Source organism: Doryrhamphus excisus, linkage group LG13 (genome assembly GCF_037039965.1).
Source record: "Doryrhamphus excisus strain RoL-2023G ecotype Guam linkage group LG13, RoL_Dexc_Guam_v1.1, whole genome shotgun sequence".
Lineage (NCBI taxonomy): Eukaryota > Metazoa > Chordata > Actinopteri > Syngnathiformes > Syngnathidae > Doryrhamphus > Doryrhamphus excisus.
Genome location: NC_136369.1, coordinates 9,631,620 through 9,649,900, shown reverse-complemented (window position 1 = coordinate 9,649,900; position 18,281 = coordinate 9,631,620). Strand labels below are relative to the sequence as shown.

Here is an 18,281-nt window from a genome sequence, read left to right as displayed (position 1 = left end):
TCCTGTTTTGTTTTATAGGCTTAACTATAGTATGTATGGCTTGTGATTAAAATCGCTGTGGGTTATTTGTTTTCATTGCATGAAACCGAGAGTAACTGTGTTGCTAAGCAACCACGTTGTTAGGCCAGCCGTATTTGTTACATTTTCAGCTAAATTAGCAAACAGCTACTAGCAGGAATACCCAACATCAGCTGAAATAAATGTTAGCATTGTGTGTGTACTTGTAGTTTATTATTGCTGATTCACTAAGAGCAGCCAACCTTTACGGAGATTGTCAAGTGAAAGAAGTGTGAAGTTAAACTAGCTTTTTAAAGAACAGCAGACGAAAAAGTTTCAAAACAAAACTTCGCAGGCTTCACATATTTATCGTGTCTTTTATGTCATGTACCCTTACTTCCGGTATTTTGCTTGCTACCACTTTAACTTGACGCTGCTCGGCTTCAAAAGCGATTCCCCCCTCTCCTCTCTCCTGTGTACGCGCGCACGCGCACGCCCTCATTCTCGCTCCCTCGGGCACATACACACACACACACACACAGAGGCAGACACACACATTCACTATTACTCACTCCTTTCTCTTTTCAAAAGGCCCTTGTGAGGCAGATTGACAGGCTAGAATGAAAATGAGGCGGACGCTCGGTCACGACTTCAGTGCGTACGCGTCCTTTTGAGCAGACCTCTAAACTTGGATCGTATCACCATGGGAGCTATTTGGGCTACAAGGGACTTTTGTTTGTTTTTGCTCTTGTTAAATAGTCGCCAAAGCGCTGCGCTTCCAGAGATTCGAGGTGGGACTATAGTGTGTTGCGTGTGTGTGTGTATGTGTGTGTGTGCGCGCGCGCGCGTGTGTGTGTTTGAGACGGCTACTTTACGCACGCTTTCAGGAGTGCGCTCTATGTGCCCATTTTACACGTTGACTTCACGGATGTGGAGATAGAGATGCGTGTTTCACGGGTTGTGTGAGCGATCATGGTGTATTGTTTGTTTTGCCCTGTGTTACCCGCGTACTTTTAGTCTTGCCAATGATTTTTCTGGTGTTAACTCAATTGACTTACACAGCCTTGTAACCGAGTGTGTGTGCTCTCCGAGCAGACCCATGTGCAGAGGAGAGTGATGGCTGTCACATCGATGCTATTTGTCAGTCGACCCTGCAGGGCTCATACAAGTGCACATGTAAAGCAGGCTTCAAAGGAGATGGCAAGCACTGTGAAGGTAATGCAGCATTAAACATGCACACTGGCAAGCCTTTAAAATTACTGCAAAAATTACTGTACTCCTCTTGCTTGTCCCGGTGTGATTTATGTGTTTACTTTTCAGACACTGATGAATGTGACCTGGAGTACAATGGTGGCTGTGTACATGAATGCAACAATATACCGGGGAATTATCGCTGCACTTGCTATGATGGCTTCAATTTGGCCCACGACGGTCATAACTGTTTGGGTAAGATCACAAAAGTAAACAAAAGTAGACTTCACATTTGTGTTGGCTCCTTGAGAAGTTTCTCACACTGACCCCCGGGAACTGGCTAGCCGTATTTGTTACATTTTAAGCTAAATTAGCAAACAGCAACTAGCAAGAATACCCAACATTAGCTGAAATAAATGTTTGCATTGTGTGTGTACTTGTAGTTTATTATTGCTGATTTCACTAAGAGCAGCCAACCTTTACGGAGATTGTCAAGTGAAAGAAGAAGTGTGAAGTGAAACTAGCTTTTTAAAGAACAGCAGACGAAGAAGTTTCAAAACAAAACTTCGCAGGCTACTTATATCAATAGGGTAGTTCATCCGTTTTCTATGCCGCTTATCCCCACTAGGGTTGAGGGTATGCTGGAGCCTATCCCAACTGTCTTTGGACAAGAGGCGGGGTACACCCTGGACTGGTGGGGTAGTTAATTGTGTGTTTAATTACTTTTTAAATCCATATATCACCTTTTAAGATTTGAGTCCACTTACTGTTGTGCTAGCAGCAAGTACTATGCTCAATTATTCTAATATTATGAAAATAAACTTGTGAAAATAGGCAAATGCAGACTATCTAGTCAACGTTCACGTCCTGTTTTGTTTTATAGGCCTGACTATAGTATGTATGGCTTGTGATTAAAATCGCTGTGGGTTATTTGTTTTCATTGCATGAAACCGAGAGTAACTGTGTTGCTAAGCAACCACGTTGTTAGGCCAGCCGTATTTGTTACATTTTCAGCTAAATTAGCAAACAGCTACTAGCTAGAATACCCAACATCAGCTGAAATAAATGTTACATTGTGTGTGTACTTGTAGTTTATTATTGCCGATTCACTAAGAGCAGCCAACCTTTACGGAGATTGTCAAGTGAAAGAAGAAGTGTGAAGTGAAGCTATTTTTTTTTTTTAAAGAACAGCAGACGAGTAAGTTTCAAAACAATGACACCGCGTTTAATGGCAGACTTCACATTTGTGTTGGCTCCTTGAGAAGTTTCTCACACTGACCCCGGGACTTCTTTCTTGCTTCGCTGACACAGAGAGAAAATGTAACCTAATACAAATAGTTTGGTTTTGTCTCAAAAGACGGATAAATATTTATGTCTGAAATGAGACGAGGAAGAGAGAAGAAGGCTTTGTTTATGTTTGAGGCAAAGAGCAAAAACATGATGTGATTGATTTACATATGCTGAATGGATTCAACAAATACATGTAAACACTCATTCGATGGCCTCGCTTGTCAATGTAGATGTGGACGAATGTAAGTTCAACAACGGCGGATGCCAGCACACTTGTGTCAACACCATGGGCAGCTATGAGTGCCGCTGCAAGGACGGATTCTTCCTCAGCGACAATCAGCACACATGCATCCACCGTTCTATTGGTGAGTACACCACACACACACACACTGTGAACTGTGAAGCTCAGTCAGATATGCTTTTTTGTGTAACAATTTCTCCTACAAATTCAAGACATTGAGCCCTGACAGCTTCAAGCTGGCTTCCATCGCCCTGCTTTTAATCTGCAGTGGCAACATGCTGTGGGAAAAAAAAGGATCTGAGGGACAAAATAAGTTAATAAGTGCAACACTCGCCCCTATGCGGGCTGTGTCGCACATCACACTGAAGCGCCTTTGTGCTCTCCACTTCATCGGGTCCTGACAGGCCTTTTAAATCCTGTGGACCGGGCCACTCAGCTGTGACCCATCTTTACAAATGCTGCTCCATATCTCATTTTCCAGATGGGAGCACAAAATGTTTCAATGCTTCAACTCTTGTCTTTCTTGTGGAAAAGTCTTTGCCCCTTCCTGATTTGTTGTTGTTTTTTTGTTTTTTTTTGCATGTTTGTCACACTTAAATGTTTCAGATCATCAAACAAAATTAGTCCATTTAAAACAGGGGTCTCAAACTCAATTTACCTGGGGGCCACTGGAGCTAGGGTCTGGGCGAGGCTGGGCCGCATCAGGTTTTCCAAAAAAAAAAAAAAACGCATTTATTAAAAACAGAAAAATGAATAAACTTTGCTTTGGTTCCGATTTTCTACAAGAAAAGCTCTGATAAAACATTCCACTGTTCTCAAATATCTTCATTTTAATTTTTCTACACAAAATAAGATCAAGAATAAAGAAAATCAATCAATCAGTAATAAATAAATATAATAATAATAAAACGGCAAATAATTAAAAATTAACAAACCACATATAGTTGGTGGGTAGACAAATTATTTTTTTCAGATTACATGCTAACTCGCAAACTAGAGAGCTGGCGACCTAAACGGTAGCTTCCAAGTTATTTCCTTTAAACTTAAAAAGCCAAAAACTTACCACTTCCACACGGGTAGGGAGGATAACTATTAACAGTTATTTAACCTTTAACATGAACATTAGTCAAACGTAATATTTTTTTTCTGGGTACATGATACCATACAGCATTCATATCAAACTTGCACGGGCCACACTAACATTAAACTTTCATATCAAGGCGGGGGCCTCAAACTAGTGGCCGCGTGTTTGAGACCCCTGATTTAAAATGAACATTTTTATTATTAAGAGAAAAAAACTACACGGCCCTGTGTGAAAAAGGGATTGCCCCCTAAACCTAATAACTGGTTACATCACCCTTAGCAGCAACAACTGCAATCAAGCATTTGCGCTAACTTGCAATGAGTCTCTTACAGAGCTGTGGAGGAATTTTGTCCCACTCATCTTTGCAGAATTGTTGTAATTTAGCCACATTGGAGCGTTGAGAGGGAGGCATCTCAATAGGATTTAGGTCAGGACTTGAACTACGTAGCCATCTTGTATTTCTTCAGCCATTCAGAGATGGGCTTGCAGGTGTGTTGTGGATCATTGTCCGACTGTAGAATCCAAGTCGGTTTCAGCTTGAGGTCATGAACAGATAGGACATTGTTCTTCTGGATTTTTTAATTTGACTGCAGAATTCATGGTTCTATTTATCACAGCAAGACTTCCAAGTACTTAAGCAGCAAAACAGCCCCAGACCATCACACTACCACCACTATACTTTACTGTCAGTATGATGTTCTTTTTCTGGAATGTGCCGTTACTTTTACATCAGGGACGCGCGGGCCAAATGCGCCCCGTGGGCCGCGAGTTTGAGACCCCTGCTTTACATAATAATGTCTTTTTATGTCAGAGATGTTAAAAATAAGACGCTGGCTAATGTTTTTGGATTGTTCCAAAGCATGAGAACAATCAGTCCCACCTTAATCTCTCAGTATGAGTGCCTTTTGTTTCGAGCCGCTTGCTCACTGTAGGAGAGCTTCATTGTGTTCCTCTCTGCATCCCAGAGGGCCTCAACTGTATGAATAAGGAGCACGGCTGCGCCCACATCTGTAAAGAGACACCCAAGGGGGGCGTGGCCTGTGAGTGTCGACCGGGGTTCGAGCTGGCCCGCAACCAGAGAGGCTGCATCTGTATGTGTGAAACTACTCTACATTGCACCCCCCCCACCCCCACGCACACATATGGCTGTAGATGGCATACGTTTACGTTGGCTATGTGGCTCATAGTTACATGTTGTTGATTCCCATAGTGACGTGTAACCATGGCAATGGGGGGTGCCAGCACACCTGTGAGGACACAGAGAGCGGCCCCATTTGCAAGTGTCACATCAGGTACGCCCTGCAACCTGACAGGAGGTCGTGTATCGGTAAGCTATTTTAGCCTTTATACACATACATTCACACTTTAATATGTCAGTGTTGCATTTGATGATACTTAAAAAGATGGCCTCATTCACAGTCATGGAATATGGAATGGAATGGAATGGCTTCTCCTTTCAGTGCAGTAGTCAAGTTAAAAAAAAAATATATATAATATTATAAAAGTAGAGTAAAAGAGACAATTTAACAAGATATATACAAGATATATACAAGATATCCAAAATATACACATAGTATTGCACAGTATGCATACAGTGGAACATCTAAGATCCTACACAATCCATTCTGGAGCACTCATGAAATAACAGCAAATAATCCATTTCAGGGTCGATTATTATTATTATTATAGTATTATGAAACCTGTATGCACTATACAGGCAAATCATACATGGTGATGTATGTTCCTCTTCTCTTCTCTCTAAGCCCCTGAATGTTGCATTATATTATTATGGCCTGTTTTCTTGCTACTCTCACTCTTGAATAAAATGTCCTCTTACTATGGTCAAAATTGTTTGTTAGGTTGACGAGTTCAATCTACCTGATGCATTCAATGCAGCTTGTTTACTGCGGTACCACTTTAAAGATAGCTCAAACTTAGGCAAAGATAGTACTGGAAAAATGTTGCAAAAAAACCCCAAAACAAGCCAAATGAATAATGAAAAACGTATATAGCTGACTGAATTGAGCTCTCACGAAATTTGCTGACATCATGCCAGAGACAACATGTAGGATGGCAGTTTTGGGTGAAAATGAGGGTTGAATTCTAAATGGTGCAGTCTCAAGGCTGTTTGATTTGAGAGTTTCCACTGTATTTGGTAACGTCGGAATTAGGGGTGTAACGAATGCATGTATTTCTGCACTGAGATCCCACTCAGTGCATATTTCAAGTGAGGGACAGGAAGTGTACATTGAGTGTTGTGATGCACTACCACAAGCCCAGGTAGTGTGACTAAAAGTGGACTACATTTTGGACTATATTTTTAGTTTTTATTTGACAATCTTATTTACTGGATAATTACCTGCCAGTAGATTGCAACTGCTTTGTCACTCTTTATTTAAAAAAAACATTTATAATAATTTTATATGAAAAATGAACTGAGCCGGGGTGGCACGGTGGTAGAGTGGTTAGCGCGCAGACCTCACAGCTAGGAGACCAGGGATCAATTCCACCATCGGCCATCTCTGTGTGGAGTTTGCATGTTCTCCCATGCGTGGGTTTTCTCCGGGTACTCTGGTTTCCTCCCACATTCCAAAAACATGCTAGGTTAATTGGCCACTTTAAATTGTCCATAGGTATGAATGTGAGTGTGAATGGTTGTTTGTCTATATGTGCCCTGTGATTGGCTGGCAACCAGTCCGGGGTGTACCCCGCCTCACGCCTGAAGACAGCTGGGATAGGCTCCAGCACCCCCCGCGACTCTAGAAAATGAATGAATGAATGAACTGAGCCGTGGTCTTAATACAGAGGTACACATCGAACCATGAGAATGCTGGATCGCTTCAGCCCTAGTCAGAATAGATCCCACATTCACAGCAAAAATACACGTCAAAATATGTTTTTTTGAGAAACTAGACATTTTTACTTATTAGGCACTTTGTATGTTACAACAATTTGCAAGACTTATTTCAAGTGTGTTGGTAACTCAAATTGACTTGTTATGTTGGCAGTTTATTTTGCTTATATGCCAGTATTTCCATTTACAGCTCTGTTCTATTTCTACATTTACTTACTACTAAGGTACTTAATTGCACTTTTGGTTGGATGCTAACTGCATTTTGTTGCCCTGTGCAAGTGACATGAGCAATAACAATAAAGTTGAATCTAATCTAATCTATTTAGTACACATGACTAGATTTAACTTTTTTCAACACAACTTGTTTATCAGAATGGCAAATATGATGCTAATTAATCATTGAAAAAGCTCAAAAATGTACTACAGTAACTTTCCGGGGTTAAAGTTTTGACTTATACATATTTAAATGCATGCTAAAGAACTGGGAATCGAACCAGCAACCTTGTAATTGCTACTAAGGAGGAGCTTAACCTATAAAACCCACGCAGACACCCTTGTAGGTCACACATTATAAATTCATGCTATGCAGACTTGACTCAAATGTGCAGAGGTTCATTGGATATATTACATACTTTTCTAAAGATACCAAATATGTCAAGACTCATTTTGGTTGAATGTGTATGAAGTTATGCAAAAGGCATCCAGAATATTTCCATTTGGTGGAATGGCGCAGCTATAAAAACAGATATTGCGAGTGGGTCTAAGGATCTTTTCCAACCTCAAACCTTACACAGGGGAGAAAGAACTGGTTGTTAAAATAGTTTTTGAGTGTGTTTTGTCATAGTTCTTGTCAAAATAGAAAAAAAAAAAACAACCGCAAGTCGAGGAGGGCACAGGCTGAGGCCAGCTTACTTTCAAACTTTGTTTCTTTAGTCAAGCAGAGCTTATTTTGATGAATGAATGAAAACACAGTAGCGAGTGGGTTATGAAGGATAGGGATCAGGCTGCAGATATCAGGTGATGTCTTTGCTCCGATGTGTGTGTGTGTGTGTGAGGTCCAAGCATATCAGTGCAGCCTGGTCTCTAAGATTGCTTCTCCTGATGTTCTGCCATATCTAATCACACATTAAGCCAAGCACAAGTGTAAACATGCTGGATGACAAGCATCACAAAAAGCCACACAGGGACATCAGTCTTATTCTGCTTTGTGTCGCAGAACGGGATGAAGCCACCACAGACTCGTCGGACCACAATGCCACGTCCTTTGCTGAGGTGGACAAACGAGTCAAGAGGAGACTTCTAATGGGTAATGAAAGACAATCTATGAGCTGTGATGGCATGCGGAGCTGCCAGGAAGTGCAGGGCGTTGAAGAGGCGAAATGTCTAGTAAACCAGAGCATTCCTCAACCTTTTGAGCAAACTGTGAAATGACTGCACACTCACCGTCTCGCCCACTGCTTCTCCCCTGAAAAATATGCATTTGTGACAGAGTGGTACATTTCACATTTTCCTTCCATTTTGGAAAGGCTGGAGTGTGAAGACTTTTCAGATTTTTAGATCGCTGTGTACATGTAAGCCCGTTAATACTTGCTACATGTATGGCTACCATATGAGCTCTTTTAGTCTGGCTTCTTTCAACTTTATAAGCGTCCATAAATCAACACTTAATTACACCCCTCCTATGGGAACCATACTGTACGATAATAATTAACCCATCACAAGTTTATGCTGACAATAGAAAACCTTTCATACTGTATTCGATGAATACATGCTTCAGTGTATGTTGTAGTATTTAATGTAGCTTTTTAGTGGTTAGGATTTGTAGTCACTAGACACTTCATCAAGAAAAGTTCTATAGTTGTGCAAGGATCAGAATTGTTTTTTTTGCAGACAAAATGTAGTGTGATATACTGTATATATTTGCAAGAATTTGCACTATTGGATCTTATGCAAGTAAGCAATCTATTTCAAGTATTAACATTTTTTTTTAATTTTAAATAAACAAATTTTAAGACCAAAGCCAAAATCTTTGCAAAAATGTGGATTAAGTACTGTTTTATGTCGGGTATTCACATTCATCATCTCTTGATGGCAAAGGCAAAACTGCTTTCTTTCAAAATGTCAAGTGGTCGACACAAGAAAAGGATCCTACTGGCTGTCCATTAAGACATGGGACGATCCTCGGCTCAAATTGAAGTTGTTACTGGTGCCAAGTGTAGTAACCATTAGACAGGGTTTTAAGGACAAAAAATGTCTTAAAAGGCCTTGTCTCTTTCAATGCAGCAAAATTGCCTGTTTGGAATTGGCAGGTGAGCACCAAACATGGGACATTGAAGGGTGGAAGACAGCCTTATTCCCGGATGAGAAAAAACTTAAGCTTAACATTCCTGATGGTTTTACATACAGCACAGTTATGATCTGGGGTGCTTTTTCCTTAACCTTGAGGTTGTGCAGGGGCGTCAAACAGCTGCAGCCTATGTGGAGATGTTGCAGGCGGCATTGCTCATGACTGAAGGCCCTTGTCTGTGTGGTAATGACTGTTGTTTTTGAGAGAACAATGCTGCAGCCCACCTGACAAAGGGCTTCCTCCAGAAGAATAACTTCACTCTTTTGGAGCATCATGCATGTTCCTCTGATCTAGGTACAGCTGAGAACATTTAGGGATGGATTGCAAGGGAAGATTAGCATCCATCCTTTTTCTATGCTGCTTATCCTCACTAGGGTCGCGGGTATGCTGGACCCTATCCCAGCTGTTTTGGGGCGAGAGGCGGGGTACACCCTGGACTGGTTGCCAGCCAATCACAGGGCACATATAGACAAACAACCATTCACACTCACATTCATACCTATGGACAATTTTTTATACATTTTATTTCTATTGTATGAGTTTTAGCTATGTTCTTCAACTTTTGATCAGCTTATTTCAGTTTAGTGGGGTTTTTTTGCAATAAATTGTTTACTCAAAACATTTTTTGCCTTACTCTCATGGTTACTGTTGCGGCCGTAACCCACGGCAAGATGAAACTCAACTCTCAACCTCTGATGTCACTTCCTGTCCGCCACTCACTCTGCTCCCCAGGGAACACATTAATAGCTACAAACATGAGCACAGGTTGTATTTATGGCTTGAACGGTCTACTATATTGGGTGTTACGAGTGTAAAGTTAACTATAGGGGTGTTAGTTCATGTCTAGTCATGTCTAATGATGCTAAAGGGCATATTTAGAAGGTTGTAAATGGTTTTAAAACGTTTTTTAAAATACTCTCTTTATAAATAAGGAATCCTACTTAGCAGAAATTATTTGTTTTGTTGAAATTTAGTGTGTCTGTGAGATCTTAATTTATGACATTTTTCCTCACAAATTAAATTGTGTTGTTATTATTAAATCCTAGTAGTTTTGTTGAATACATTTTATGATTAAAAAATACATGGGCTACATTGTGACAGTCTACAGCCACACCTTTCTAACTATTTGAAAAGGCCATACCGTTATTGTGTTTGATGATATTAGAATGTGCAGGTGTACCTAGTAAATGTGTGTGCATGTTCTTTATATTTCCTCTAAAGTGGATTATATTACTTGTATTATTTGAATCTCCTTTTACTTTTCATTGAACCTGTTTTGTATATTTTTAAATGGGTCTTTCATCTTTTATAGAATATACATTTGCCTTATGGGCTGTCATTGCAGAGACCTGTGCAGTCAACAATGGGGGGTGTGACTGCACATGTAAAGACACATCTACGGGCGTGCGCTGCAGCTGCCCCGTTGGCTTCACGCTGCAGCCAGATGCAAAAACATGCAAAGGTCAGATTGCCATCCACAGCCTCCACAGTGAGAACATCACAACCAATTATGAATACTTCCTGCATCTGTACTCCATGCTGTCTAGTATGTCATGTTGAGAACCTGTGATCTTCTCTACAGACATAGACGAGTGTGAGCTTCAAAACGGCGGCTGCGATCACTTCTGCAGGAACACCATCGGCAGCTTCGAGTGCAACTGCAGGAAAGGCTTCAAGCTGCTGACTGATGAGCGGTCATGTCAAGGTACCCTACGATCTGCACCACACTGCTTTCCTCCATAGACATTGTTATTCAGACACGGGAAAATTATTGGGAAAAAATGCATGTTATAAATGTGTTTTATGTATGATTCAAAATATAAAAAAAAAAATTTAATGTAAAAATGCCTGAATTTGCAAGTACATGGCAGAACCCTAAAATGAGGTCGCCATGAGCGTGACGTCACAAGCCTCGCCTACCCTTTGAGTGCACACTGAGCTGGATCATGGCGCCTGACATTATTTTTCAACAAAAATGTCATACTTGCAGTTCCGATGCATCTTAAAGGGGTGGCGGTGAGCCTGGGCTGGAAGGTGCTCGTCATATAAAAAAAATACACTAAAATACACAAACAGCAGTGGTGGCTAGAGCTACATTTAAAAACAAGTTAACCACTCTTAATGTGACAACATTAACAGCATACTTGTGATGTTACACATAAACACAGAAAGATTTGTGCACCTTCAGAGGCATATTATATGATGTATTTATTATATTCTATACATTTTTGTATGCAACAAGTTAGGGAAAGCGTCTCATTTTTTGTAGGCAACGTCATGATACACATATTGTAATTAAATCTCATCTTTAATTTGGACAGGACTGATAAAAATAAATGAAAATGAAATACATTTATGTTCATTTATATGCTTATGTCACTGGGGCCGCACAGTCAGGAAGATCTGGGTTTGAATCTCCGTTTCGGGAATCTCTGTATGGAGTTTGCATGTTCTTCCCTGTGCGTATGTCGGTTTTCTCCGGGTTCTCCGGTTTCCTTCCACATTCCAAAACCATGCTGGGTTAATTGGTGACTCCAAATTGTCCATAGGTATGAATGTGAGTGTGAATGGTCGTTTGTCTATATGTGCCCTGTGATTGGCTGGTGACCAGTCCACGTTTTACCCTACCTTTCACCCAAAGTCAGCCAGGATAGGCTCCAACTCCTGTGACCCTTAACAATATTGGAAATTGTATTCATTGTTGTATTAGGGGCGCCACGGCGGTCTAGTGGTTAGCGCGCAGACCTCACAGCTAGGAGACCAGGGTTCAATTCCACCCTCGGCCATCTCTGTGTGGAGTTGGCATGTTCTCCCTGTGCATGCGTGGTACTCCGGTTTCCTCCCACATTCCAAAAATATGCTTAATTGGCGACTCCAAATTGTCCATAGGTATGAATGTGAGTGTGAATGGTTGTTTGTCTATATGTGCCCTGTGATTGGCTGGCGACCGGTCCAGGGTGTACCCCGCCTCTCCCCCAAAGATAGCTAGGATAGGCTCCAGCACCCCCTGCAACCCTCATGAGGAAAAAGCGGTAGAAAATGAATGAATGAATGTCGTATTAGGATGCAGACCTTATGGAACCATATAAATCTCAGCAGTATATCATGTGTATTATGTTGTGTGTAATGACTGAACTTAAATTTACAGCTTCTCCGAGAAACTTCACTACTTTCTACTCATCTATAATTACTGTCAAACATTACAGGCCAACACTGCCTTCCCTCCGATGCAGCACACACTGCATGTCACGCCGCTTTGCGGGCGGCATCGGGATCAAATGCACCTGTGTGTGTATGTTTTGGGTGGGAAATCCCTCCCGATTCCCTGCTATTATCTCACGTGCTTGATTTTGATTACAGATATAGACGAGTGCTTCTTTGAGCGGACATGTGATCACACGTGCGTGAACTCCCCCGGTAGCTTTCAGTGTCTGTGCAACAAAGGGTACACCATGTACGGACTGGCCCACTGTGGAGGTGAGAGCGGGCCGGGTTTAGGAGGCTGCACATACACACACACACACACATATACTCACACAGCTTATGTATGTACACCTGTGCACTGTAATGACATCCATTAAAAGCTATAGCATAAAGATATTTATGCTTTGAGGACACTGTCATGTATGTTTAATACTGTGGTTATAACTGAGAGCTGTGTCGAATACAAGACTTTCTCTCTTCTTTGTCAGATATAAATGAATGTAGCATGAACAATGGCGGTTGTGAGCAGGGTTGTGAGAACACCCAGGGTGGATTTGAATGCTTCTGCAACCCCGGCCACAAGCTCCACTGGAACAAAAAGGACTGTATTGGTAAGTCAATGCCTCTTCTGCATGATAAGTTGCCCTGTTTTTGTTGTTTTTTTTTTCAACTGTGAAGGATATATAACATTTTGGAGTGGGTGTGGGATAAAAACAGGAGATACTTTGAATTCTGTTCTCTTTTCTCATGCTCACTCACTCGGTTTCTTGTGTGCACTTGTTAAATAATCAGAGCATCGCACTTCTGGCTCATCAAATATAATGTTCCTCTTCCTCCTTTGCTCCTGCCCAACGTGTTCCTCTTTTTACCTTGGAGTTTTATTGTGGTTTCTATCTAGAGGCAGAGGGTTTACCGGCTTCGAAACCCACGTCTAAGCCTACATTGAACTGTAGCAAGCAGGAGGGAGGCGACCGCTGCTTCCTGACGTGCCAGTCCCAAGTTCACATCAGCAGCGGTGAGTTGGATCAAGTGAATCTTCCCATACAATGGAATCTCTCTGACCTATCCTGCTACGATAAGGATGGACATTACTCCCCAAACATTGTCCACAATACCGTGGAACCTCGGTTAGCGTAATATACGTGACTTGTCGTGTTATTAATACACTGCACGAGTCCAACCGTCACCTATGACAACATCAGCAGTTGACTGTGTAGTTTTTTGCTAACTAAAACAGTTAGTTATTCATTTGTTCTTTCCATTCATCATTTATATGTATTTGTATGCATTTGGTGTTGCTTTCTACGCTTTGTGTTAACATGTTTTGGTGTCAGATTAATGGAATTTGCATTATTTTTTAGAGGAAAAAAATGTCTCGGTTAGAGCATGTTTCAGTTATAGTTGGACCTTCTGGAATACATTAATAATGCTAACCAAGACTCCGCTGTAGTGTATTCTAATTTTCCTTCTTCTGACATTAGGGATTTGCGTTGTTTCTTAGAGGAAAAAAATGTCTTGGTTAGAGCATGTTTCAGTTAGAGTCGGACCTTCTGGAATACATTAATGATGCTAACCAAGACGCCGCTGTATTGTATTCTACTTTTCTGTGTTCTGACAGTAGGGATTTTGCGTTGTTTCTTAGAGGAAAAAATGTCTTGGTTAGAGCATGTTTCAGTTAGAGTCCGACCTTCTGGAATACATTAATTATGCAAACCAAGACTTTGCTGTATTGTATTCTACTTTTCTGTGTTCTGACATCAGGGATTTGCATTGTTTCTTAGAGGAAAAAATATCTCGGTTAGAGCATGTTTCAGTTAGAGTCCGACCTTCTGGAATAGATTAATGACACTAACCAAAATTCCGCTGTATTGTATTCTACTTTTCTGTGTTCTGACATTTCTCCTACTGTTTTTACTGAGCTGTGACTAACTTGTCAGACGCTTCCTGCATGTTTTTAACATTGACAACCATTCAAAAGGATTCATCATTTACAACATCCACACATTAAATCTGTCTCTGCTGACATATTAACTAATTTAACTCACTAATTTAACTCACTCTAACATAATATTCAACACTATATTGACAAAAGCATTGCTACAAGTGGTGATTACACCAATAGCAATTGGAAATGAAAGAAATAAGGAGTTGCTCCATCCTTTTTCCAGTTATAAGAGCTTCAACTCTTCTGGGGAGACTTCATGCACGATGTTGGAGTGTCTTTTTTGTCCATTCAAGTAGAAGAACATTTGTTTTTGCTTTGTATACTGGAAATAAAATAAGACTTTCCACAAACCATTCATACAACATCGTCCAAAAGATGAATAATTAAAATGTAGGGGGAACAATGATGTGCTGTTTCACTGATTAATTGATGAAGAGCTGTATCCTAATTATTAGTGTTCATAGTTTTTCAATTGCAGCTATTGTGGTGACTGTCCTTGGAAATCATTGTAAACACCATTAGTCTGCTACATTATAATGACATAATGTGACGTTAAGATGCAGTGTACTTACAAAACAGCCTGCCCAGTCTTGAACATGATTAAAATATACAAACAGCAACACAATTAGTCAGTACGCTGTTGTTCAAATAGTCTTCACAGAGAGATGTGTCGTGTTCCTACATGCTGCTTGTTTGCTTTTGTGGCCCTAACTTTTTTTGTGTGGCGGTCGGCGTGTCGCGGCCTCTTGTGTGTGTTTTTTAGGTACGGAGGATTCCTACACCGTGACCTGTGGAATGCCTCTACCTTGCTTGGCTGACACACAAAAGAACAACAGTGGCTCACATTGCTTGGGCAAGTACAAAACAATCTCTGATTCAAATGGCGATTCTCGTCACCAATGTTTTCACTGGATGTTTATGTGGATCAAAATGACAGCATCTTGTTTACTGCGCAGGTTCAGAGATGTCCAGTGTTCCTCGTATTAAGACCACAGCGACGTTCAAGTCGGGGACGACAAAGTGTAACTTAAAAAGAAGTCAGGAGCGACTCAAAGAGGGCTTGAACTCGGCACGCTCAGGTATACAGCTTGCAACAACCCAACAACCGCACAAATTGTTTTTTTTTATAATCTTTATTTAACTAGATATTCATATTAAAAATCTAAGTGGGTTATCAGTTTCATAATAAGGAATGAAAAGGCTAAACATGTGTATAACTGATGTGAATAGAATTTATTTAGATATCTTATTGGTGACTCCAAATTGTCCATAGGTATGAATGTGAGTGTGAATGGTTGTTTGTCTATATGTGCCCTGTGATTGGCTGGCGACCAGTCCAGGGTGTACCCCGCCTCTCGCCCGAAGATGGCTGGGATAGGCTCCAGCAACAAAGAATAAGTGAATAAATGGAATGGAGCCTATATAGTAATATAGGCTGACTGAAACAGTGTATAGTAATAATACTAAGATTAAGATTAAGATTAAGATATGCCTTTATTCGTCCCTCAGTGGGGAAATTTGTAATAACACTAATAATGATGATTATTATATTTGACAGTACTTTTCAATATTATTTTGACATTTAAAAATTTTATTGTGTTAATTGTTTTTTTTGTATTTGTTACGTTGCCTAACACTTTTGCACAGAATAACATATTGCATAATGAAAATGATTATGGTGAATGATATTTTAAAGATACAAAAAGTACTTCAATCATTTCAAAACCTCCAAGGCATGAAACAATGCTTCATATACTGTAAGTAGGTTACACCAAGAAGCGGTTCTATTTTGTAAGCCATCATCTCCAGAAGATCAAGCAGACATGATAGCTGCTTCAAAACAAACCCCCAAGCCAGATGCAAATGTGAAAGAAATGTGTGGGCCAAGTCATGTGGTTTGTTTGGATTGTCTCCGTGCATCACTTTGTCTGCCAGTGACAGACAGGAATGGAATTAGCAAAGGAATTCTTTACGGTCCACTCGGAGCTCAGCCGTAAATCAAATTAAGTATGAATATTTTGTATCTTGTAGAGGGCTTCTGTGCGGTACTAAATCTATCATAGTTTTACGACATAATGGCAGCAATGACATCCTATTCTATCTCTATTTCCATCCCATTGAGTGATGGTTTCGCAATTGATGTTCCAAATGTTCACAGACAGCAGGTTCCTCTTCACGGAAAACGTCCAGTTCAGCTACGTGAGCTTGCGTTGCACCTCGTCGGCGCAGCGAGGACGCAGCCGCCATGGCAGGAAAGCAGCCGACGAAGACGGCTCGTCCATCACCGCCGAGTTTGAGCTGGATGTGAACCTAGAGGAGGTAACAGGTTGGTCTCTGCCTGCCTGCCTGCCTGCCTGCAGCCTTTGCTTCTTCATCTCCTCCTTTTTGCTGCTGTCTGTCACAACCCCAAACTGTTAAAGTATCTCCTGTTTTGACTGTGCTGTGATGGTGGTGGGCTGTCATTTTGGTGTTTGTCCACACGCATGTCCATATTTGCATGAGACACCAGTGCACATGTATCACACACAAAGGTGGTACCTTTCTTCCCCTTCCTGGAGACAGTTGTGGTATCTAGTTCTTCTCTCAGCAGAGAGCTGTGACCTCAACTGTGTGCGACGGCGCTCTGAGAAGAGGCTGAGGAAGACCATCCGCACGCTGAGGAAGTCCATCAACCGGGAACAGTTCCACCTTCATTTTGCAGGCTCGGACTACGAGCTGGCAAAGAATTTAGCTCAACCTGCTGCTGAAACGCCTGGACACTGTGCCGCAGGACAGGTGCTGGTGGGCAGGAGGTGTGGTGAGTTTGCTTTTTTTTATTTATCAGAACTGCAATCTCTCCGGTTTCCAGACATCTGTAGTCACTAAAGAGTTAGTGTTTAGGAGTTTCAAATAGGCAGATATTCATTAACTTGTCTTTCACTTATTCTTCTTGAATGGGTTCTGAATGGAAACATTTGGCAGTCAAATCTCACTCTGAAAAATCAGTCCACAAATCAATGGATTACTTCACTTGATGAAAATCAGTAATGTACGTATATATAGTATATATCCCCCATACACCTCACATTTGACACATTCCTACCTCAACCTGAAACAACCTTCACATATAATATCACCAGAGCACCTGAATTAATGAAACCCTACAAAATATGTCTGTTGCTTCTTTGACTCAAATATCTCCAGCGTACTTTTCTGTTTATATTCATCCTCTCAGGTTTTGTCCACTTCTCAACATATTTAGGAACATATTTATTAGATGCGATTTGATACTTCTTGTACTTCTTGTGTATAGGGAGAGGTGACATACAATTTCATGAGTAATGTAATTTGTTGTGTTGTTACGGAACTTGACAATGGTCAAAATTATTAGGTGGTCGAGTGGTTAGCGCGCAGACCTCACAGCTAGGAGACCAGGGTTAAATTCCACCCTCGGCCATGTCTGTGTGGAGTTTACATGTTCTCCCCGCGCATGCGTGGGTTTTCTCCGAGTACTCCGGTTTCCTCCCACATTCCAAAAAAAAACATGCTTGGTTAATTGGCGACTCCAAATTGTCCATAGGTATGAATGTGAGTGTGAATGGTTGTTTGTCTATATGTGCCCTGTGATTGGCTGGTGACCAGTCCAGTCCCGAAGACAGCTGGGATAGGCTCCAGCACACCCCGCAACCCTCATGAGGAAAAGCGGTAGAAAATGAATGAATGAATGAATGCATCAGATTACAATTGAATGCATCACATAATCAGTTCCCAGTTCCACATGTCCAAAAGGAGTAGGAAGAAGCAAGGCTTGTTAAATCCTACCCCTCCATCTGGTACTTTTACAATCAGTAACTGTTACATTTGTTCACTTCCTGCTTTCTTAATATAGTTTAAGTTTTTTTTGTTTTGTTTTTTTGTCACATGCCGAAGTACGAGGTGATACGACCATCCAATGACATAATGGGTACCATAGTAAGTGTCAATATAGTGATATATATAGCACATCATGACTGGTTCAAGACTCTTCATCCTTGTATTTAGCAAACATCAACTGCTTGTATTGTTTCTTGAATTGGCTCATCATTGTGCATTGTTTGAGATCCTTACTCAATCCATTCCATAGTTTGATTCCACATACTGAAATGCTGT

At 41.0% G+C, this 18,281-nt stretch overlaps 1 protein-coding gene across 5 annotated transcripts in view; it reads left to right on the top strand.

The window, feature by feature from the left end:
- Positions 1–520: 520 nt before the first annotated feature.
- The window catches only part of scube2 (signal peptide, CUB domain, EGF-like 2), a 29,846-nt gene continuing 12,085 nt past the window's right edge, over positions 521–18,281 (top strand). The window contains exons 1-16 of one of the 5 annotated variants that reach the window (XM_058088438.2): positions 521–788; positions 1,090–1,212; positions 1,318–1,443; positions 2,709–2,843; positions 4,769–4,894; positions 5,014–5,130; positions 7,874–7,963; positions 10,350–10,466; positions 10,587–10,709; positions 12,365–12,481; positions 12,697–12,819; positions 13,107–13,223; positions 14,917–15,006; positions 15,110–15,232; positions 16,312–16,479; positions 16,744–16,950. In XM_058088438.2, coding sequence (XP_057944421.2) covers positions 701–788; positions 1,090–1,212; positions 1,318–1,443; positions 2,709–2,843; positions 4,769–4,894; positions 5,014–5,130; positions 7,874–7,963; positions 10,350–10,466; positions 10,587–10,709; positions 12,365–12,481; positions 12,697–12,819; positions 13,107–13,223; positions 14,917–15,006; positions 15,110–15,232; positions 16,312–16,479; positions 16,744–16,950 — 1,990 coding nt within the window. In that variant the 5' untranslated portion in view covers positions 521–700. Of the gene's footprint in view, positions 789–1,089; positions 1,213–1,317; positions 1,444–2,708; positions 2,844–4,768; positions 4,895–5,013; positions 5,131–7,873; positions 7,964–10,349; positions 10,467–10,586; positions 10,710–12,364; positions 12,482–12,696; positions 12,820–13,106; positions 13,224–14,916; positions 15,007–15,109; positions 15,233–16,311; positions 16,480–16,740; positions 16,951–18,281 lie in introns of all 5 variants that reach the window. The other 4 variants (XM_058088436.2, XM_058088437.2, XM_058088440.2 and 1 more) reach the window with 4 other exon arrangements.